The sequence below is a fragment of the Malania oleifera genome, chromosome 4 (assembly GCF_029873635.1).
Source record: "Malania oleifera isolate guangnan ecotype guangnan chromosome 4, ASM2987363v1, whole genome shotgun sequence".
Lineage (NCBI taxonomy): Eukaryota > Viridiplantae > Streptophyta > Magnoliopsida > Santalales > Ximeniaceae > Malania > Malania oleifera.
The window spans coordinates 105,865,710-105,890,254 of NC_080420.1; the positions used below are offsets into that span (position 1 = coordinate 105,865,710).

At 35.5% G+C, this 24,545-nt stretch overlaps 2 protein-coding genes across 4 annotated transcripts; one reads left to right on the forward strand and one right to left on the reverse strand.

The window, feature by feature from the left end:
• Nucleotides 1-23,070, forward strand: LOC131154598 (zeta-carotene desaturase, chloroplastic/chromoplastic). Of its 3 annotated transcripts, XR_009136522.1 has the most exons (15): nt 114-578; nt 1,420-1,544; nt 1,696-1,830; nt 3,216-3,288; nt 3,475-3,548; nt 6,806-6,910; nt 7,931-8,175; nt 8,293-8,380; nt 9,503-9,545; nt 9,620-9,776; nt 10,568-10,696; nt 11,666-11,738; nt 12,128-12,292; nt 13,696-13,924; nt 22,964-23,070. XR_009136522.1 is itself a non-coding variant. In XM_058107514.1 (14 exons), exons 1-14 carry the CDS (start codon nt 413-415, stop codon nt 13,861-13,863), a joined length of 1,746 nt encoding a protein of 581 aa, XP_057963497.1. In that variant the 5' UTR covers nt 1-412; the 3' UTR covers nt 13,864-14,164. The 3 variants fall into 3 exon arrangements, 2 of the variants coding, with proteins under 2 accessions (XP_057963497.1, XP_057963498.1); XM_058107514.1 differs by lacking the exon at nt 22,964-23,070 and having other exon boundaries at nt 1-578; nt 13,696-14,164; XM_058107515.1 differs by lacking the exons at nt 6,806-6,910; nt 22,964-23,070 and having other exon boundaries at nt 13,696-14,164.
• Nucleotides 16,350-18,064, reverse strand: LOC131154599 (DNA damage-repair/toleration protein DRT102). Its single transcript, XM_058107516.1, has 2 exons — nt 17,362-18,064; nt 16,350-16,934 (listed from the first exon to the last, which is right to left on the reverse strand). Exons 1-2 carry the CDS (start codon nt 17,879-17,881, stop codon nt 16,528-16,530), a joined length of 927 nt encoding a protein of 308 aa, XP_057963499.1. The 5' UTR covers nt 17,882-18,064; the 3' UTR covers nt 16,350-16,527.
• Nucleotides 23,071-24,545: the final 1,475 nt, after the last annotated feature.

The window sequence follows — 24,545 nt, forward strand, 5'->3', positions numbered from 1 at the left end:
GGACAAGTACTCTGGGGGCCTTAAACTTTTCGTAAGTAGGCTTGGGTGAATTTCAGTCCCCAGGTCTTAGTGGCCATTATAATTAGTGGCAGCAGCACTTTCCATATTAACATTCATCCCATCCAACCGCAATAACTTCCCCCAAATATTAGAAAAGCACTTAAGAAAATAGTTCAAAAACACTTTTCCAGTGAGATATCATCTCTAACCCCCGCTCCTCCTCCTCCTCCTCCTCCTCCTCCTTCTTCTTCTTCTTCTTCTTCTCTCTCTCTCTCTCTGTTGATGCCAACAGACAATTATTCCCCAAACAAAATAAACACTTTTGTTTTCAGAAGATTATTGCAAAAAACACTTCTTTTCTCTCTCAATTCTTTTACTCTTTCTAGACCTTTCCTTTTTTAAAATTCCATTTATGGCGTCGTCTGTTTGTTTTCCGGCTGTCGGAAGCTGGAGCAGCTTCCCCCAGGACACAGCCGGAATCTTGCTTTCTGGTCGGCATCCAATTTCTCAGCTGAAGCCTCGGAGATTTGGTGTTCGGTCGTCTTTGGATGCTAATGTTTCTGATATGAGCGTCAATGGTATAATTTTCGCTTTCGAGTTGAGTTGTTACGCTTGCGAGTACTGATTTTTATGTTGGTTTTGATTCCTGTGTAGCTTGCATCTTGTGCTTTTGTGGGTGGTTTGGGTACTTATTGGGCGTTTGTTGATTTGATACAATGAATTTAGGCAATTTCAATTGAATTTTAATTGACTTGAGAAGCTCGTCTCGCGTGAAACTTTTTGGAATTGGGATTTCTCATTTTTTTGCGAAACTTCCTAGCAAAATTGTATTGTTCTCTTTCTCTGCGTCTGTGTGTGTTTGTGTTAGTAGGGGCGTGGCACCTGATGGTTGGTATGCTTTTCTGTGATTCGGTATCATTTTGCTGAATTTGGGAAAGCTTACAGCTGTAAGGAAGCTTGTAGTTTTCCTAGTTCTCGGTAGCCGGGGAAATGGTGGGAAAAAAGAAACTAGAAAATTAGCAATATTTGAGGATTATATTCTCTATTGTTAGTTCGTAAAAAAATTAAAAATACAAAACAACTTGGCCAAACATATTCAATTGAGTTGAATTTTTGTTTCTTTTGGGTAAGTAATATGATTTAATAAGATGGTTCTGTATGAAATGACGCACATAGTTTGAACTGGAGCTTGGAGAAGGGATTGAAGAAGAGCTTATTTTAATATTTTTAACTCTTGTTCTCCAGAAAATTTTATAATTATATAGCGTCTTGGTAAATTAGTTATGGAATCATGTTTGACCAGGCAGTAGTGAAAGAAAACATTGCTGTTTTTTTTTCCCCTATTAGAAGATAAATTATTTTTGACGTGTTCTAGTTTAGTAGTTTGGGCCACTGCACTCTAAATAATTTATCTGCCAGCTCCGAAGGGGTTGTTTCCGCCAGAACCTGAACATTATAGAGGACCCAAACTAAAAGTTGCGATTATTGGAGCTGGGCTCGCAGGCATGTCAACTGCAGTGGAGCTTTTGGATCAAGGCCATGAGGTTTGGCTTACTGTTTTATAGTAATTCTAGTTCTCAATTCTCACAATCAAGCTTTAACTAAAATGGCAACTGTGTTTGCCTTCCGGTAACATTCTAATACCTTGACCGTGTAGAATGTAGATTGTTGATTTAAATGCTTTTGTTCATTCAGGTGGATATATATGATTCAAAGTCTTTCATTGGTGGGAAAGTGGGTTCATTTGTTGATAAATCTGGAAACCACATCGAAATGGGGCTGCATGTTTTTTTTGGTTGCTACAATAATCTTTTCCGCTTGATGAAAAAGGTGAAGCTAATGTGCTTGGTTGTAGGCATATTGATAGTTTTATTTATCAATTGCATGCCAAAAATGCACTAATTATACAATATGCATGCCACCAACAAATAAATGATATGTGGAAGAAAATATGATCAATAATCTTTCACTTGAAATCTAAAGTCATACAAACAAGTTATATAGTGCCTCATCTTGCATGATCTATGTTTCATATTTCGATTGCATTGGGATATACATGAGCAATGTGTAGCTTTTGACTTTAGTGACTTTCATACCTGCCAATGATACCAAGCAAGCAGGAGACCTTGCTGTGAGGTTGTGGCTGTTTTACATGCACATAATATTGAAATAGTCAGTGAACTTTGTAAAATAACATTGTTATTTAGAATCAGAGCATATTTTTCATGTTTAAATGATTTAGTAGGTTGAAATGTCCATGAATCTATGTTCTGTTCTTTTACTAGTTAAATGTGCCATTCATGTACAGTTAATTAGTATCTTAGCTTACCTACCAGGCTAACACTGCCTTGCATTTATCGACTATCAGACTAGGGAACTGTTGAAATGCATTTGGGTTCATAGAGAAGAATGTGGATTCTTGTTTGGTTAGGTTCATTTAATGCCTTTATTTTGGACAAGGACAAGGAAGTCCCTTGGGTAGTCCTTTCTTACTTCCTGGGCTGGTTGAGTAGAGCTCAGAAATAGAAGATTCATTGAACTACTTGTTTTACACAGTGGCCCCATAAAACAGAAATTCAGTGCACATGGCTTCCCTGCCATATCAAGGTTTAAGGACGGAATGTACACATCCTGACCTCCACCTTTGGACAGGCTGTTTCTGTTACTTGAACCTGTGTTAGATTTGGGTATTACATCCTTTCCATTGGGCCAAGGCTCACCCTCTTAGTGGTTCCATAAATTATATTGAAGGAAAATAAAGAAAAAAAAAGTTTATGGTTGCCCGTCAAACTGATTTTATTTCTTAACTTTGACATAGTTTTGGAAAAAAAATGCATTGAGTAATTGTGATTATGCTAAATATTAGTTCATAGGTATAGATGCTTACCTATTTTGCATGGCTAATGTTTTTTATATGGCATAGACATAGTGATGTTCGTTATAAAATCCCAAGCTGGGACTTCATAGTATCATATGGTTTTCTGTTTTATTCCCTGGTAACTAACTGTATTCTGTTTGTATGAAAAGAAGTTGTGACCTTTTTTTATATGGTTCATATGCTGCTGGTTCTCTGCTCTGCAGTTCCTCCATCTGCTTAGCTATAGAAGCTGATATTAAGCTTTTGATGTTTCTTAAAATTTTAATTATACGTCAAAATTTATATTGCTTGTTTGTCTTCATCATATTGAGCTGCTATGTTTTTTATTGGAAACTAGGTGGGTGCAGATAAAAATCTACTTGTGAAGGATCATACACACACTTTTGTAAACAGAGGGGGTGAAATTGGTGGTATGGCGAAATGTTTGATAGTACTTAATCATGTTTTGTCTTCTATTTCTGTTTTATAATTTTTTGTTAATTCTACATTCTTGAAAGTATTTTGGTTTTGGCAGGAGCTATCCTTTTTTAAAACAGTAATATTATTGTTACTCTCTTTAAGAATGTGTTGTGTATAAAGTTGATTTCTCAGTGCAGAACTTGATTTTCGGTTCCCAGTTGGAGCTCCATTACATGGAATTCGTGCTTTTTTATCTACAAATCAGCTCAAGGTAATGTCTGCTAGAATTTGTTTCCAGTTGCACCTCTTTGTTGTTTACAGCCACATTTGTTTGTCAGATGATCCAATCTTTGTGCAACAAGGAAGCTTGTATTTCAACATTCTTGTCTGTATTTCTGATGCTGATGAGTCATACCTGCTCATTGTATTTATTGAGGCTCTTTTGTTGGCACTTTTTCCATGACCTTGTTTCAGAATTCCATCTTAACCTTGCAACTTCTTGTGTGTCCAATCAAACACATTTATGCGAACTCTTGACTAGAAAATTCTTAACAGCATTGATTTTTCAATTCAAGTCTTTTTAATCCTCCTATACCTACATAAGCGAAATTGAGATTCAAATCATGAATCAAAATTCCAATTTTGGGAATTGGGAATCGTTAAACGAATCAAATCATATGATTCGGATTAAATTACCAAAATCAAATTATAAATGACATGCATATGGATATACAAACAACAAGCAAAATAGTGAGATGTATTTAAACTTTGGCAATAAAAAAAATCATATTTCATGTGCATGGTTTCCCTAAACAAATGAAAAGTGAGGAATGATTCAAGAAATATAAATAAAAATGGAACTTTTTATGCTGTTTAAGGGAAGATATCACAAAAAAATAACAAAAAAAAAAACTGAACTTTTGGTGTTTATCAACAATTCAAAAAAATAATATTTGATGCATATTCTTTCTCAAATTAGAAAGAAAAAATAGTTAACTTTAAACAATGATAATAATTGAACTACTAAAAAAAAAAACTTTTGAATCTTAACACAATGGAGCATGAGTACCACCTAAGCCGACGAGTGCTCTACCCTTTCTTCTCAATGGCAGAGCACTATACTACTCCAAGGGTGAAGAATGCTTTTGTGAAGGCGACATAAGACCTATAATTCTATTTTTCTCCTCTTCTTTAGCACAAAACTGATGCAGGCAAGGATTGGAAGATAATTGTGTAAAAATGTGCAAAAATAAAAACAGTATTTTTTAAAAAATGCTGTTTTGTGGGTTTTAAACTAGTCAGGTCAGTCAAGATATGATAGGTCTAGAATTGTGTGAATTGATGGATTCAGATTGATTTCTTAGATTTGCGAGGTGAATCGATAGACTCTAAAAAGATTCTGTTGTTTTTAGATTCATTAGTAAGATTCAAATCATTTTGATTTGGAATTGATACAAATCGTATTAATCGAATTGCGAATTGTAGTTCTAGGAACTACATTCTATACTAGGTGACAGGTGATGCTCCCCCTTCAGAACCTTGATGCAACGCTTTCTATGCAGAACCTCAGTCTTGTGACTATAAACCTCAAAATCCTTTAAAGTTGTGCACTTGTGCTTGGTAGCATGGATTTTAGGCCTTGGATTTATGATTTGCATGTATTTGGATATAGCTCTATATAAATTTGTAAAATGTTTTGTTCAAATCCACACAAATCTAAATGCAGGGTCTGCACTCCAAGCTCCAATACATATGGTAAGTATCCCTAGGTTTAAGAGTTGGTATTTTGCATTAAATAAAATGGGAATGCAATCAAAATTGCTACTTCTTTAGGTGTTACTGTGTGAAAAGAACTATTTTTTATGTAATTCTGTTCATTTAGAGTTATTCATATATAAAACTGTTATACCTTAGTTTTAATTTATTCTTATTCTTTTTCAATATTGTATGTAATTTATATATATGCTTCCTATTTCCTAAACACTTATAGCCTTCGATTCCCTTACATCTCCTTGCTACCCTGCACATCCTCCTGCTCTTGCTCCTACTCTTACTTCATGTAACAATAATTTGGCCTTCATATCTTTTAAGAGCCAAAGAGAAATATATTTAGACAGCAAATATTTTTACCTTTTCTCACAGCGCTTTTGTTGCACTGTGACCACCTCTAACTTGGCAGTTGCCAACCACAGATACTACAAGCACTGCCAATCTCATAAGCACCTATCTAGAAACGTCATGGGGGCAATCATCCATGTTGTCAATACCTTACATTTACCACAAGCACCAGTGTTTTAAAAGGCTCAATCCAGGCCCGCCTTAAGGCTCACCTCAAGGCACAACATGCCTAAAATGCCTTGAGGCTCAATCTAAAATACTAAATTCCAAAAGGCTAATGCATTTTTACAAAAGGAACACCTTTTTAGTTGAGGCTTACGCATATTGGGTGTGTGATTCTCAAGTAAAAAATTGGTTAAAATTTTTTAACTACATGTTTGTATAAAAGGAATCTCATAATATGAGTTGATTTATAGAACTTTTGAACCTCAGTCATTCCCAAATAACAGAGAGCTGTATCTTAGATCATGAAAATAGTTTGAACTATGTAATAGTATAGCTATCTCTTGTCATGATTTATGTCATGTATTCAAGTTAGCAAGCCGACAAGTAGTTTGCAAAGTATAAACAATTTTTATTTCTTACATTATATTTGTGATTTTCTTAATTTTTCTTTATTTTTAAAAAATATATAATTTATTTATAATTTTTTAATCTTAAAAATAAATTCTTAAAAGGCTTATGCTCCAACGCCTTAAAGCTTAAACCTCCCCTTTTAAGGGTTAAGACGCCTCGCCTTGCGCCTTCGCCTTTTAAAACATTGACAAGCACAATCGATTGTACCATCAAGAATTTCATAAGCTTGAGTTTCTATACCATCTTCAACACTCCCAATGTTGATGTCAGCACACAGCCACGAACATCATTTCGTCACCAACACCATTGTTGTCTCCCCCATTATTGGGATTGCTTTTGACGCTTTTACTGCTGTCACATCCATCAATGCCACCACCTTGTAAGATTTTATTTTTACAAAATAAGAAGGTTTATAAGGAAAGAGAAAATAGTAAAAAAAAAAAAAAAAGTTCCCCCGCCAAAAGCGAAGTCAAAAGAAAACGAGGGAAGCCAAAATCACCCATGCTGGATATGAGTTAAAGAAAATCCTGCAAAAGCTCCGGTGATGCCATTCAAACATTGTCTTCGCCTTTACAATTACCACTCTCACTATCAGAATCAATATTGTGCAAATACATGCTTTCTGATTCTTATTAAATACTTTTTCGATCATTTTTTAATGTCCTGATCTGATCTGCATCAGAAAGCAAAAGAAGGGACAACAAAATTGTCTATGTTGTTTTTTATCGTGAATTCCATAAAAAATATGAAACAAGTAAGGCATAGGCTCTATGGTAGTAGCTACACCGAAATTTTATTGTCATGTATTTTCTCACAACATTGTTTTTACTGCAGACTTATGATAAAGCAAGAAATGCCGTGGCTCTTGCCCTGAGCCCAGTTGTGAAGGCTCTTGTTAATCCAGATGGAGCAATGAGGGACATACGACATTTGGATAGTGTAACGATGATAACATCCTAGCTAGTGCTTTTGGCTACTTTCTCACATATTAACTGTTTTTGTGTGGGATTTGTGTATTTTTGTGGAGAGATCTTTCTATTTCCGCAATCTTCTATGAACACAAACGCATATATGTGTAGATATGGACTTGTATGTATGTATGCATTTAGGCATGTGTGTTCGTGTATGTTCATTCGCATGTGTTTATTTGTGTACGTACTCAAGAAGAGATATTGTTTGGAAGAGTGACCTTGTACTCTCATTTGTGTCAAACTTAAGGGCCTGTTAATTTTACAAAGCAGTGTATGCATTTAGGCATGTGTGTGTGTGTATGTTTATTCACATGTATTTATTTGTGTACGCACTTAAGAAGAGATACTGTATGGAAGAGTGACCTTGTACTCTCATTTGTGTCAAACTCAAGGGCCCATTAGTGCAAAGCAGTTTTCATTTTCCATTTTCAGTTTTCTAAAAAATTACAAAAATCCCGGCTTATTTCTCAGTTTTGTAACATTTTTATAAAAAAAGGCTGGCAAACAATAAAAATTTTTTTGGAACCGTTCACTTGTGGAAAATAGTTTTATCTTTTATATTCATTGTTCCAAATAATTACAAAAATGCCCTCTTGTTTTCTACTTTTCTAAATTTGTATGGGAAAGTTGGAAAGCATCTTTTTATTGTTTTCTAAATTTCTGTTCCTAAATAAATTTTGGAAAATTGAAAGATAAGGTGAAATTTTTGTAATTATTTGGAAATTTAGAAATGAACAATTTAAACTGTTTTTCACAATTAAACAAACTCTTTATTTCTACCTTTTTTTAATTTGGAAAACTAGAAAACAAGCTGTCATTTTTGTAATTTGTTGGAAAGGTGGAAATGGAAAATAGAACTGCTTTCCAGAAGCGAACAGGCCCTAAATATTTATTCATTCTATTATTTCCTTAATCTTCAATCTTCATCTGTTGCACATGCAATGAACTACTGTTGAACCTATTTTGCAATTTTATTTATTTGATACAGATTAGCTTCTCAGATTGGTTCTTGTCCAAAGGTGGCACACGCATGAGTATCCAGAGAATGTGGGATCCTGTTGCTTATGCCCTTGGATTCATTGACTGTGATAATATCAGTGCTCGCTGTATGCTAACTATATTCTCATTGTTCGCCACTAAGACAGAGGCTTCCCTATTGCGCATGCTTAAAGGTTCTCCAGATGTTTACTTGAGTGGCCCCATCAGTAAGTATATCACAGATAGAGGAGGCAGGTATAGATGTGAACATAAAATTCTTATCATGGTGAGAATAATGTTTCATCATGTGATGTTTAGTTTCTCCTGATCTATTTCTTCTCTATTTCGAATTTCCTGTCTCTGCTAGAACAGGTTCCATCTCAGGTGGGGATGTAGAAAGATACTTTATGATAGAAATGCTAATGGAGACCCATATGTGTCTGGAATTGCCATCTCGAAGGTAACTTGATTCTTGTCGTGCACCAGTATAAATTAAGAAGTTATATTGCTGTCCATGATTTCAGCGACATCTGCACGAGTTGAGCGTATTGGGAGATTGAAATTTAAATCTTAAATTTCCAACACATTTGACGAGTATTGGACAAAAAGATAGGAATCTCCCTTGAGGTTTGCCAAAAAGACAACAACCTTCCCTCAAAAGACTTGTCTTTTTGCAAAATACAGGTGGAAGTTTGTATCTTTTGGCAACCTTAGGAGAGGTCCTTAGAATTCTTGAAACCTCAGGGGAGGTCCCTTGAATTTTTGAAACCTGAGGAGAGGTCAGTATCTTTTTGCAAGATCTTGGGGAGTAAGTGTCTTTTGCCCATAAAAAAATGTAATAAGAAAAGGAGGATAATACTATATATATATATATAATTTTTAGGACTTTTTTTTAAAGAATTTACCATGTTGGCCTATTTGTGCCATGTAAAATTTGTATCTGATATCATTTCTTTGTGCTGTTAAACTCTGATTCGTTTTATTTTTTGATATTTGTGGGCTACATGCTCACATGTTTTCTGTTCATTTAAGAAAAAAAGTATACACTTTACTTTTATTGAACAAACACATACCATTGTTACATAGAAATCTCTCTAATTTATTCTGTAATTTTAATAGTGATTATGCTAGAGTGGCACAAAACCTGGCAGGCTGGCACATGGTGTTCTGAACTGAAAAAGCTTATGGGTTGAGCAGGGGAAAAATGGATTGCTTTCATATTGAAAATTGCAATTGTATTTGTGATCTTTAATATATAGAAAGGGGGAAATCTGAAAAGAGAGAAAGAGAGAGGGAAAATTATAAGGATTTGGGAACTAAAATGAACAACTTAGTCTAAAAGAGATATGAAATCAAAGTCGTTGACAATAAACTTCTAGAAGGATAAAATTAAATCCAAGAATAATAGATGAAACACTTAAATGGATCTGCTCTAAATTTTCCACTAGCAACCCTAAGGAACATTTGGTGAATGCAAACATGTCAGAAACACCTCTATTAGCTGCTTTTGGGTGTATCCATTGTTAAGGAGCAAAAGCATGGACTTCAAGGGTTAATGCTGGATATTTTCTGTTTTTCTCAGGCTACAAATAAGAAAATTGTAAAAGCTGATGCCTATGTTGCAGGTTTGTGGTTGATTCTTTGCCCCCTTTTTTCTAATAACTTGCTTTTAGTGGTAATTTGTTCTATTTAATGGCAGCATGTGATATTCCTGGAATTAAAAGATTAGTTCCACCAGAGTGGCGAGAATTGGAATTTTTTGATAATATTTATAAACTAGTTGGAGTGCCCGTTGTCACAGTGCAACTCAGATACAGTGGCTGGGTCACAGAGTTGCAAGATCTAGAACAGTCAAGGTGATCATCTACAGTTGGCCCCTTATATATAATATTTGCGATGGAAAAGAAATTTCTTAATTATAATAAGTTATTATTACTCAAGTTCCAATATACAATGGATCAAATAAATTTCACCAATTTTCTATATTCATTTCTATCCTATGCTAGACATCTTTACAAGAAAATTTTTTTAATGACAACTTTTACCTGAAAAAGCAAAATAGAAGCATCCAGCCAATAAAAAATAAAACAAAACCTCTGATATCTAGCTTAAGGCCTAAGGAAGCTCCTAATACCTTTTAAACCAATAATTCTTGCTCATGTTATGTGTTTTTTCTACCATTTATATTGTAAATTCCTTTATTGAACAAGAATTACATGTGTGCATCTGGATCTTCCTCAACTGTTGTATGATGGAGTGCCTCCAACATATCTTTTGTAGTTACTTTATTTGGTTGTCTTATTCGTTTTCTTCTTCCTCAACTGTTTTCTCACCATTTTTTCATTGTCTGTGTGTCTGACTGAGTAGTATAATGATAAATATCATAGAAATTTTATTTTTAAGAAATATTTTTAGATAGTAAGAGTTATGAATATATTAAGTCCTAAAACAAAGTTCCTAAAAAATATAATCAAATATTAGGAATCATTATTATTTATTTATCGAGTGCCTACACTGCTGTGAAGGCATTTTGTGAGTTGAAGTTGAATGTCTTGTTAAGGGCCTAGTATAATATTCGCATTTGTTTCTTTATATCAGTGCGAATCCTTATCTGGTGGTTAAAGTAAATGTTCATTGATTGTGGTAGGCAATTGAGGCAAGCTGCTGGGTTGGATAATCTTCTTTATACTCCAGATGCAGATTTCTCCTGCTTTGCAGACCTAGCACTCACATCTCCAGAAGATTACTACATCGAAGGGCAGGGTTCTTTGCTACAGTAAGGAAATAATAATAATATTATTATTTCTACTACCACATCATTCTGTGCAATTACATTAATGAATAAAGCAATCTGTTCTTTTATTTGTTAGTTTTTCAATTCCGGATTCTTCACCACCATAGAATTTCTCATTAGTTTTTTTCCATTTGCTTTGTTTGTTTGCTCCCAATGATTTTAAGAGTTAGCAATTACATGCATGGTGTCGCACACTCACAGTCCCACAATGGATGTGTACTAGGGAAATCTTGGGTTTATAAGGAGGGTTTGAGTTTCAACAAAGTGAAATGCCTTTTATAGGACAAACCCGTGAGGTCGGTGAGCCAAAATGGACAATACGTCACCGGAGTTGGGCCAAATACAGTTACACATGGCATAATACTTTGTTGTATTAGGTTTCTTGCCACTTAATGTAACACATACCCAATTCTAGGCATCCAAAAATTTATTCTGGACCATTCTTGTCATTTTTTTTTAACATTTTCCCCGTCATCTTTATTTCATCTTGTGCACTTAGGTAATCCCTTTGAGCTCTCAGTTCATGATATTTCTCTATGGTTCCTTTTAGCGCCTATCTTATACATTAATTGAATCATAATCACTTTGTTTAGTTATGAAATGCATTTAGTATATTAGTCTTTTTATTTTATTTTTTGTATTTTCTTATTTATGTTTGTACCGGCCCCTCTTCCTCCAGAATGCTGTCAGTTCACAGGCCCTGATCTTTAGTGCTATAGGGACCAAGATATGCGCATTAAACTGGAGATGGTGACAGTAGCGTGCCCCTTTTCCGATATCATCAAACACTATTAAATTGGCCTATCTGAGTGTATTTATTTCAATTCTTGCCAGCTACCAGCCATGTGTTCCTCCTATTTATGTGCTTGTATTTGTACTGTAATGATTTCATTTATCAATTTGTTGCCTCTTAAACTTGCAAAAATTCAGACAAGTTATCTCATTATTCAGGTGTGTTCTTACACCAGGCGACCCCTACATGCCCTTGCCAAATGATGAAATCATAAAGAGAGTTGCGAAGCAGGTCAGTGGGGAAACCTTTTTTATTTTTTTGGCACTCCTTAATGCTTAGGATGACTGATTAATTTTCTGCCAAGAAATGACTTCATTTTTGTACTGGACTGCTCAATCCTGGCTCCTCATTTCTGGCTTGTACCCCGATTGGATCATAATGGTTTTCTGTAATGTCAGTTCAAGGATCTAGTCCATGAATGGCTCTTGATTGAATTTTGTGGCAGAACAGGATCTGAGTGGTTAAACCTGTAATTGTTGATTAGGGCTTGGAAACTGATGTTGGTCCATTCTCATTTGCATGCCCTGCTTCCTTCTGCAACGAAATAACACAAGTTTCTATGTCATCATCATTATCTTCAATGTCATTTGCTTTACGTTTTCTGGCTTCCTTTGTACCAGGTCATGGATTTATTCCCATCTTCCCAAGGTCTAGAAGTTACTTGGTCGTCTGTTGTGAAAATTGGGCAATCGTTATATCGTGAAGCACCTGGGAAAGATCCATTTAGACCTGATCAAAAGACGCCTGTGAAAAATTTCTTCCTTGCTGGTTCATACACAAAACAGGTGATTTCATTTTTTTTTTTTTTTTTGACCTTTTACGCCATGACAAATAGTGCTTCATAATCAGATGAATGTAATTACCATTCATTTGTGGAAAGAGTTCATTATACAACCTCCAAATGGGAAACATGCTAATGCTATTTGTGAGTAACCAAGCCATAGAAAAATACAATGTATTTCAATTTCATAAAATAATAGCTTCCAAAGGCTACATAGGCGCACCTTAAAAACAACTGAAACTATAAATTGGTTTTAAATTTTTTCTAGAACGGTTGAAAAATTGACAACTGTATCAACAAACAAACATTAAAAAATGTGTTGTTATTTCAAATAGACTATAGTTTTAAACTATTTGATTGCATTCTTTTAATACAATTGGGTCAATTGACATAAAAGATCCAGAGATTGTCATTGATATAAATTATTAAAATCTGTCAAAACATAGAACAAGTAAATTAATTCACTTTTTTTATGACTTAATGTCGTTCTTCTGCCTTTGTGGAAATTATTTCCTTGTGTTATCTGCATATTTAGTGGTCCAGCACTCCAACCAATGAAGTTGGGATAAAATGCAATGGTGCAAGGGTTGGTTTTTAATCCATTTCTTATCAAATTGGAACTTGGTTTACCAGTTTTGGAGATGCATTGAAGGTAGGTAAGAGAAAGATTTTCCTGAGTTGTTAATTAACCTGTTATCAAAATTGCCCCAAAAGCAATTTTTTGTTTGCACTAAACTTATGAGAGATGGTCTGGGTTATCCAAATTGCTTCTCTCTCTCTCTCTCTCTCTCTCTCTCTCTCTCTCTCTCTCTCTCTCTCTCTCTCTCTCTCGTGTAAGAATGAGTAGCAAGTGCATTTGAGTTCATTTGGAAAGAGGGGAGACTTGAGAGTAGTTATTGACCTGTATTAATTTTTCTTCAAATTATACATTTTTCAAATGCATCAGTTAAAAGGCTGAACAATAATTGTTTTAGCAACAAAGCAGGTAATACCAAAAGAAGTGTTTGTTTAATCATAGTAGTTTGTTTGGGTGATCATGTGGACGATTGATTTTCTCAAACTAAGTTAGTATGAGAGTATTTATGGTTCCTGTATTATCATTCCTCCTGCATTTCTGCACTATCATTGCAAAACAGCACAAAAGAATTCAACCAGCTCTTCCCGTACAATTTGGTCATTAGTTTTGCCCAAGCATGCATTTGAACTCACCTTGTCTAATCCCCTTCTTGATGGTTATAAAAGCTTACATCATTCATGCATTAACAGGGCTCAATGTTATTCAAGGAACTTGCTATGCATCATTGGTGCATGAGTCAAAAATTCCTGTGATGCCCTTAGGAATGAGCAAGTTCTTTTGCACCTAACAACCTTTCCTTTTCCTTTTTTTTCCTCTCCTCATTTTTACAGGATTATATAGACAGTATGGAAGGGGCAACTCTGTCAGGCAGGCAAGCTTCAGCCTATATTTGTGGAGCGGGGGAGGAATTGGTGGCATTGCGAAAAATGCTTGCTTTGGATAATCTTCAAGTACCAAATGAAGCTGGTAATATTACTGATGAGATGAGTCTTGTTTAGTATGCCGACAATGCCACTCGTCAAGCATTGCTGCCCAGGAATGCTCAAGGCTCGAAAAAGGGTATGTTATGTGCTTATTATGTATGTAATTTTAGTGAAATTTTGTTTAAAATACGTAATGATAGCTCAAGTTCAATGGCACAATCAATGTTGTTATCCATGGGCTTGAAGTCCCGATTAAAAATTGTAATTTAAGTATAGAACTCCACTAACCCACCAATCACTGCTTCAACCAACTCTTTCGATAAGTTTTAGTGTTTTATGCATAAAATCAATAGTCTATATCAGTCACCTTTCAAAATTTGTAGTGCATTTCTTTTGCAAGAAATCTAGAACTAATCTTTTCTACAATGTTTGGAATTATGATTTTTTGGAAACCTCCACCTGCAATTAGGATGATGAATGTTATACAGATCAGAGGATGCCAGCCTAAGTAGTCTGCTTTTTTCCTGTGGTGTGTGGTCAGGCCATCAGTGTTCCTCTTTTTGGGTTCCACCGCACCTTCTCTTATTAAACTTACAACAAATTTAAGTCATGTAAGACTGCAATGGAATCAAAGGAGTGTGAAATTGAATTTATCATATAACTTCATTTAACTTTTCATTCAAAATTTAAATTTATTCTTTTCCTACTCCCATTCCATGGGCAAATCAAACATGACATTACAGTTAAAGTGTACATGGATTGAATTTCAACTTGATTGAAAAATTCAAGTTTTAAAAAAAATTCAATGGGGTTTTATTTTTTCATTTATAAAAAAGGTCAAAATCTCAAAAACAACAACAACAACAAAACCAAGCCTCAGTCCCACTAAGTGGGGTCGGCTATATGAATCCTTTTCTGCCAATCAAAATCTCAAAAAGAGAGAAAAAAAAAGCTCAGTATAGTATTAAATATTTGCACAGAATATGTAATATGTCATTTATATAATATCAAAAAATAATAAAATAACAAAAGCACAAGTAGACTCGCGAGTAGTACTGTTAAATTTCACTTAAACCCTGTAAGCTGTTAGAGAAATTCAAAACTCTAACAGAGCTGATGGCATCTACATGATTAGGCGTGCATCGTGCAATATCAGAAGTCTTCAAACTTCTGTCATAATTTAAATGAAGGGTCATACATCAGCGTGATCAAAGAGATACATCTAGAAGTTTTAGTACACTTGGATTTGCGACTGTTTGTTATGTAGGTAGCATTTATTTCAATTTGCACAATTTGACCTTCCTCCACCCTCTCCACCTCACCTGTAATTCTAGGGTTACAGAATCCCTTATCTAGCATCATTTACTACTTCGCCCAATTCAAATTCAACCCTCTCCATCACCTAGAAGCACCTGGGATGACCAGGCATGAATTTGTGAGTTCCCCTTATCTAACAAGGTCATATGTTTTCCAAATTCAAATTCAATGCAGTCATGCATCCATGTCAGTATGCCAAGAACACAACATTGCATCAAATCTTGGGATAGAGTAGACTGCAATCCTTAGGTGTACCGACTCATTGGCACGGGTGTGTAATTTGCCAATGAATTAAGTGATGACCAACCTTAGTTCAGAATTTAAAGCAACTTAAACGGCCAATGCTTTTCTGTGTTAAATAATTACATTGATGTCGACTAGTACCATCCTTTGTACAACAGCAAGCATTTTTAATTTGCCAAACTTAACTGCACCTATTTGGTTTAGGTAAGAAATTCTCTAAGATTTGAAATTATTGAGACGGCCAAGCGATTGAGACATTGCACAACATCTCAATGCCAAAGAAAACCATCACATTATCACAATGATATTTGTATTGAGTTGAGTACCACCACATTGACCTGGATTTCATAGTTGCCTTTAATAGCATCATTTTTACATTTGCCCAATTCAAAAGCAGGTTAGTAGCAACTGACACATCCACCATAGTGTGCTAAATACACTTGGTTCATAAACTATCACATTCCTAAAAGTAAAACGATCATACAAAGCTGCATATAAAAATGGGTTGTCGTTTTAAAGTGAACGACAATGCAAACATTTTTATGAATCTATAACATAGAATAAAGAAGGAATGGCTGATACCAAATTTTACCATTGGATTTTAGATGAAATAACAAACCTTTGGACTAAATTGTTATATCCCTCCATAATTTTTATTACATTTTCATCATATTCCATTCTATACCATGACAACATTTTTATGAATCTATAAGATAGAATAAACAAGGAATGCCTGATAACAAATTTCACCCTTAGATTTTAGAAGAAATAACAAACTTTTGCACTAAATTATTATATCCCTCCATAATTTTTATTACACTTTCAACATATTCCATCCTACACCTAGAAATAGATATTGCGCGCCTCCCCACTGATCTTAGATTAGTATTTCCTAACTGCAGCAGGATTCATGTTTAGGGCAAGACAGCCAACTAGTCAAAAAGGAAAACGAAAGAAAGAAACACTGCTTGTACATAGCAACACAATATACACAAATAAACTTCCAGAAACAAAAGCGCACACCAAAGCTCATACCATTATTGTACTTATCATAGATGAAGACAGCAGGTGTAAAGCAAAAACATCAGACGACGACGACGACGACATAGTATTCAAAGACTGAGTTTATCATACATACATAGTATTCAAAGACTGGGTTTATCATACATACATGTCTCTTTAGGCAGACCCATTTGTTGATTCTTTTTCTACAGCAGCGTTGGCAGCATCAAGGTCTTCATCCAAGAAGATATCCCAATGTCCATCCCATGTAATGAAGAACTCTGTATCCTCAAAATATTTGACTCTGTGAACGTCGCCAGCTGGTGTAAATAAGTAATCTCCGGCACCCAGATCGTACTTCTCACTTTTGCTCAAGTTCCACACCCTTTTGCTCCCCTTCATCACCACCAAATCATGCCCAAATGTGTGGTGGTGCGCCGGCTCCACACTCCCTGCCTTAAACCTCACTATTGCTGATGTTGGGCTCTCCCTCACGATCTTCATTGACCCTCCCGGCATGATCTCAACTGGTTTAAATTCTCGATTTTTCGCCAGGCAGCATATCGCACAAGTGCTCACAGATCCTGCAAATTGAAAGGCAGTTGTGTATAGCAAGTGAGAATTTGTATTGAGGAAAACTCGTTGAGAATCTTTCTTTTCAGTAAGTTCAAATGCATGGTTGATCATTCAATCTTCAAGAAAACTACGATTCACACCTATTCGACTGAGATTCTATCTGATGATTAAACAATCAAACCAAAAGTAAATAAAGATGATATTTCGGCGTAAGTTCGAACAATTTTCATCTGAGTCGACTCCATTCAAAATTCAAAAGCAACGCCACATATTTAGGGAAAATGTCCAATAACAAGAAATTATTTTGAGCTCATCACATCATGATTTATTTCCGGAACATTTTAGATACTTGAACAGTAGACAACTAATTGAATACCTCGCGTTGAAAATGTACAATTTCCGACAAATTCCCGAGAGATCCGAAAATTTACTAACCTTCTTTGGATGGTGCGACTCCGATCTTGGACATGTCAGAAACCGAATTATCCAGAAAGGAATCGATATCTGATGGCCACGGCTTCGACCCCGACGCAGGGCACGGCGCCTTGAAGGGAGTTTTCAGCCAAGTATCGAGGATCTCGATGGCGGATTCCGGCGAAGTGGACATGCCGGAGACAGCGAGAACGTTGCAGTTGTTGATGGATCGGGTGTTCTCGGCGTCGCCGGGGGTGAGGCAAGTGGCGGCGAAGACGCCGGGGAACTTGTTGGCGAAGATGGAGACGCCGACGCCGGTGCCGCATGCAACGAGGCCTCGCGTCTCTGAGGCGGAGTCGGCGGCGGCGGAGCTGACGCAGCGGCCTACATCGGCGGCGACGGAATAGTAGGAGGCGGTGCCGAGGTCCTCGACGTCGATGTTGAGAGAGCGGAGGTGGGCGAGGAGGGCGTCCTTGACAGCGCACCCGAAGGAGTCGGCGCCGGCTATGATTTTGAGGGGACGCTTGCCATCTTGCGCCATGGGTGGAATTGGTGTTGGAGAGACGAGATAGAGTGAAGAGTTGGAGGAAGTGTATACGTCGGAGTGGGAAGCTTCTGGAAAATTAATCAAGAATGTCAGCCTGATAACCCAAGCTCAGCCACTGTGCGAGTAACGGAATCTCACGCAAAGTTTAAATACGGTGCACGAGTTTGGACGAAAATTATTGAAATAATTTATATTTTAAACTATATATAAAAGTACAATCCTATTAAATTAATTAAAAAATTTTGATTAAAAAATCGCATTAATGGAATTGAAATCGAACTCAAAACCGATCTAACCGAATTTTGGTTAAATTAAAAATTAATATTTTAATATATATAATGTATATAAAATTTTAATATATATAATATATAAAAAAACAAGTAAATTGTTACTATATATATATATAAAATATTTTAATATATAATATATATAATTATTTATTCCAAAAATCGAACCAAAACCTGAAAATCGAAATTCAACGAAAATGAAAACTGAACTGAACTGAATAAATTTTTAACTAAACCAAACCAACCAAATTTACTTTGTTAACTTGGTTAATTCGATTTTAACCGAATTATGCTCACCCCTACGCCTGTGTCACTAAATATTTTTTATAAAAAATATATAAATATTATTTTATAGACAAGTTAATGGCATAAGCAATAGTTTTCGTTGAGGGCATAATATATTTAACTACATTCATTATTATTCTAGTTGTCTTCCTCGCAAGTGCATTTTACTATGAATATATTTAGTTGTAATTGGTATTTAATATCATTTTTCATTAAAAACAAATCATTACAAACATAATACTTTATGTCCATGTTAATTTTCAAAATTTTGATTGAATTCCCATTTTATTTCTCCATATAAAATTTAAATCTCTTAAACTCATCATATGATTTAATTTTTTTTTTTTAAATAAACATATGTCTTCCAATTGTAATCATCAAAAAAAGTAATAAAATACATGCAATCACCTCCATATAATAGAAATTTGAATAAACAATTGTAACGGCTTCTTGGCTCTTGAAGTATTGTATTTCGAAAAAGAGTCCATGATTCTCTCCTAAATAAAAGACTCACAAACTTTTGCAAGGCAATCAATATGCAGAAATCCCAAAATTATTTTCTTTGAACAAGAAATTTTAGACTATTGAAATTCAAGTGTCTAAAGCTCATATGACATAACTAATAATCATCATTGATATACCTTAAAGAGACACTAATATTAAACTCGACATCAAAGCAATCTGATGGGGATTAGCATGTCCTACCTATGTCATTTTCAGATATTGTGACACGTGGACGACCTCCCGATGTTCACATTTCCTTTGCTGACATGATGACATGTGGACGACCTCTCGATGTCCACATCGGTTCATAATTATTTGAAGATTTTGAATGGATTGTTTGGAGACTTCTTTTAATAAAAGATTTTATTATTATATTTTGCTTGGACATTTCATTTCAAGACTATTAAGTACTTGAAGACCATATTTGAAGATTTAAGAGAAGTGTTGAAGCAAGAAGACCCATGTGGGCCCTACACGGAATTGTGTCTCCTTTTGACTTTTGTTTTATATTTAATTTGTAATCTTGTAAGACAACTTGCTTGCTTGCATGTGTATGTTAGGAAATTGTGTATATCTAGTGAGTTTGAGTGTTAGTAAGTTATGCTTAGTATTTATTGTGTCTAGAAAGTTGGAGCATTTATTATGTTAGTAACTTGTAAAAGTAATTAATGTATCCAGTAAGTTGGTATCTTTATTATTTGCGTCTCCCATGCTTATGTAGGAATTGTTAGTTGTTTAATGTCTTTGTCCCCCCACGCTAGCTAAGCTTATTAATGTTGTCCCCCCATTCTAACTATATATATACCCCTTCATTGTAAGAATTACATAGAGAGAAAAAGTTTGAATATTGAAAATATTGGAAGGAAATTCCTTTATTGAAGTTTGTTAGCTTTGTCCAATCCTTGTGATTGTGTAATGAGAGGTTACGTCATTCTCCTTAGAGATCAGGTGGTGAGAGACCACTATTCTATCCAGCGACTTCATCCTTATCCCACCTTCACGACTTCCCTCCATCACCTATACGGCCATCACCAAGTTACACCCCAAGGCCACAAATCCATCATTTCATTTGTTGCATACATATCCATATTTCAAAGTGTGCACGAAGAACTTCAAACGAGTTCTAACTATCCTCCAATACATCCACACGGCCACACCAAAATACCCCCCTACATGGCCACTTCCCCTTTATTACATTGATGTGTTTGTCTCGGTGTTTCAAAGCTTGTTCCAAGGAATTTTATGGCGTGGTCTAAGGCTTTTGTTGAACAATGTCAAGTCATCCAAACAATTCTCTTGGTAATTTCAGCACTTATTTGAACTCTTATTTTATATTGTAAGCATTTACTTGAAATCTGAAATCCCTTATTTGATTAGCCCTTTGAATCCATAGATTGTAATATTGATACTTGCTAGATTTAAATCAATTCTTAGAATATTGTTTTGCTAATCATAGGACTTTTATTCTTGAAATATTGAAATAGCATCTTTTCACATTTAACTTGATTCATTTGCGAAAGAATTCATGGGACTTATTTTCTGGATAGCATCTGTAACGCCTCGAAAATTTTGCTCTATATATATACACACACATATATTCCATATAATAATAATAATAAACTCTGATACCATTGCATAATAACAAAATCATCCCGGACCCAGAATGAGTACTAGGAAATATACCTGTCTATACATACATGTCAACTATGCAGTGGAAACTATGATATACCCAACCTTATATATAATACCAGAGTTCTATTGTATCCATAAACACACATATACATTCCTAAAAAGAACCATAAATATTCTAGGTTTGCTTCTGTAACGACCAAAAAATAAAAAAAAATTTTTTAAAAACTATTATTAATTAATTAATTATTATTAAGAAAATTAATTAAATTAAGAATTGTGAGGATTTTGGGTATATGTATATAAGTATTAAGTAAAGGATAAAGGAAGGGAAAAAAAAATTTAGTGGCTAAGCTTTCTGGAGCAAACAGAGAGTAGAAGGGAAAAAAAAAAGGAGGGGGGGGGGGGGGATTCACGCAGGAAAGAAAGAGGAAAAAAAAAAACTCTTTCAGCTCATGCTTTTCACTCTTCCTCTATATATGATTTCGTAGCAGATTCTCGTCCAATTGAAAATCCGAAAAATACTACTGGACTCCATTCTCCGCCACTGACATATCTACCAAAATGGATTTGTCGTAGGAGCAACGTATGTATATCTCCTGGGGGAAGGCAAATTCTCACTTTTACCTTAATTTTTCTTAAATTTTAAGCCAAATGGGCGATCGGACACCATCACGAGAATCTAGTGATGATTCTCTACAAGTCTAGCGGAATAAATTTTTCGTGGGGTCATTGTAGAAATAATCCCAAAATTAGGATAAATGGGTTATTTATAAATTAATTGTTATTTAATTATTGTAAATTAGGAAAAGTTAAAATAATATTTTATTGGAGTTGATTTGATTGAATCAGGGTCCGGGTGAGTGCCGTAGGTATAATTTTGGGAGCCTACAGGCGTGGTTCAGGGAATTAGGTAAGAAAGAATAAAATTATATCAGTATTTTATTAAGGTGAACCGGTCATTTATGAGCACATGAAATTTATTATTTATCTATATGATTTCTAGAACCACGTGAGTACTAGAAAAATGATGATTTTGTTTAAGGTTTATATTTGGGATAATTGCTTATGATATTAAATTCGTGTGACATGGGAACAATTTTTCCTAATAAATTGAATATGAATTAGTGTGGTATTTGGGTTTGTATGTGGGGATGTTTGGAATGATTATGACATGATGAATGAATTGTTATGTTTGACTCTTGTGTGGAAATGTATTGATCTATTGGGATATTGTGTGGGAAATGTATTGATCTGTTGGATTCCTGTGTGGAAATGCATTGATGTGTCTGTGTGAACTAATTGGTATGGTTATTCTTATGCATCTCAATATAACATTGGCATGAGGAGGTTGTTATATTGCATATAAATCATGATATGACGTTGGCAAGTTAAGGAGCTTATCATATTGTCATTTATATGAGGTAGGACATTGACAGGTCGAGGAGCTTGTTCTACTGATGTACGACGGGTAGGTCATGGGGATTGGATACTGGTGAATAGTGGTGCCTGTGTGGGTCACGTGTCGTAGAAGCTGGAGTGGTGCCTGTGTGGGCCACATTATATCCTGTGTGGATAATGGCGCATGTGTGGGTCATGTTATGTATCCTGTGTGGATGGTGGCGCCTATGTGAGCCATGTTATGTACCCTGTGTGGGCCATGTGTAGATAAGAAGTACGTAGGTGTCTGTATGGGCCACGTACTGATATATACGCAGTTGCTCTGTGTGGGCCACGTACTGAGGACAATGGAAGACGAAGTATGAGATGCATGATTCCTGTGTGGATGTGTTGTGCGCGTGTGAATTTAATTAAAACATAATAATAATGGTATAGCATATTGTGAATGCATGTGTGTGCATGCGGTAAGGTAAACATACCACCGTGGGCTTGCTGAGAAAGGCGAGTGCTCTGCTAGGTAGTTTCTTGATATCAGTACAAAGGGATGCTACTTGTATGAGCGGGTAGACATCCCGATTCCCCGAAACCTTCGCCTTTAAAATAATAAAAATGTGTATACTGGCAGCGAGGTAATTCTTCACCTGAGGGCTTACTGAGTAAGGTGAGTGCTCTGGTAGGTAGCTTTTTAGTATCAGAGCAGAGGGAAGTTACTTGTATGGGCGGGTAATCTTCCCTATCCTTGGAGACTTTTGCCTACCTAAAAATTATGTACTTGTACATATTGAATGTGTGTATGATATCAGATGTCAATGATGTTATTAATGATATGTTTTCTCAGTTGTTATTGATATTGTATGAGAAGAAGTTTATTTTGTTATATAAATATTAAAACTCATTTGTCACACACTGTTATAATTTATTCCACCCTCACTGAGAAGTGTCTTACCCTAGTGGATTAACAATTTTTCAGGTTCTTCTGGAGATCGGGTTTGAAGGCCTAGGCTAGGATTGTTTTTGGTGGTTTCTTTTTGGGGTATTGTGAGATACTGGTATATATACAGATATATTTGTACTGGGTTATGTTTTAAATACTGGTTGTGGATAGGGATATCTGGATGTTGTAGTGTTCGTTTTTGGGTTGTTATATAGAACTCTGGTATTTATTTGAGGTTATTTATTTATGTTCCGCTACATGCATGTTAATTATGGTATCAGATACAGGTGGTTGGAACACGTGGCACCCGGGCCCCACTTGGTGAGTTCAGGGCATCACAGCTTCCATGCAAACCAATGAGGATTGTACCCTTAAGCACATTCATGGGCAAACATATAATTTATACTTTTAAATTATTGGTTTTCAATTTAAGTTTTGTGAACCGGTTTGGACTTGGTTCAATTTGGTTTTTACTTCATTTTGAAATTGAGATGAGCTCGAGCTAAGCTCAAGCCACTAATATGAATTTCAAGCTAAGATTGAGCCTAATTTTTGTAACTTAATTCAATTCAAGCCCAAGCTCAAGTCTATATCAATTTTTTTTCTTTTTTTCTTTTTTCCAAGTCAAGCTTGAACAAGCTTGGCTTCGTTCAGCTCGTTTGCAGCCCTATGTGTAATGGGGTTGTACCAAGGATGGGGGGTAGGATATCATTATTAGCCCAACAATCACCATTTACCCATTTCACAACATAAGATTTCAAGGTTGGATGGAAGCAAAAAATAAAAGAAAAAGGTGTGGCTCTATGGAGGTTTTATCTTAAAGTGGATAAAGTAGAATTAGATATTTGAGTGGAGCCACCCAACCAAAAAAGCAAGAAAGAACATTATTGTAATGCCCTGGACCTGCCACGTGGGGTTTGGAGTGTTAAGAGAACAACACGCATCTCCGATACCAATAACGCAGCGAAAAATAATAATAAATAATCTCGAATATAATACACTAGAGTTCTATATTTGAACATCAACAAACTTATAATATATAGTCATGTGCTCTATATTACAAACATGGATAAAATGTAAAGAAACATAAAACTAAACATATCCATTCCAGTTTCACTCACAAAACTACCCTGCCTTGGAGCTACCTAAGCTCAATCACCTAGAAAACCTAAAAAGATTTAACATATGACGGGGTGAGACACCTCTCAGTAAGGAAGAAATAGTATACAATAGTGTGTTGCTGAAGTGTTTATTATACAATTAAAATATTCATCTCAAGTGTACACACAGTCCACAAGTAACCCAGATATCATGCTCATAATCACACAAGGTCAACGTCTTTATCATCCAATCACATACCCATAACCATCAATATTGTACTGTTAGTTCCCGAGAATAGGGAAGTCTACCCGCCTATACAAGTAGGTTCCCTCTGCTTTAGTGCTAACACCAGGGTACTCACCTTTCTCAGTAACCCCTCGGGTTATGTATCCAGGTAAAGTCACCGAGAATGGGGAAGATCATCCGCCTATACAAGTGGCTTCCCTCTACTCTGGTATCCATAAATAATTACCAAAGTACTCTCCTTCCTCAGCAAGCTCTCGGGTGGAGTAATTTA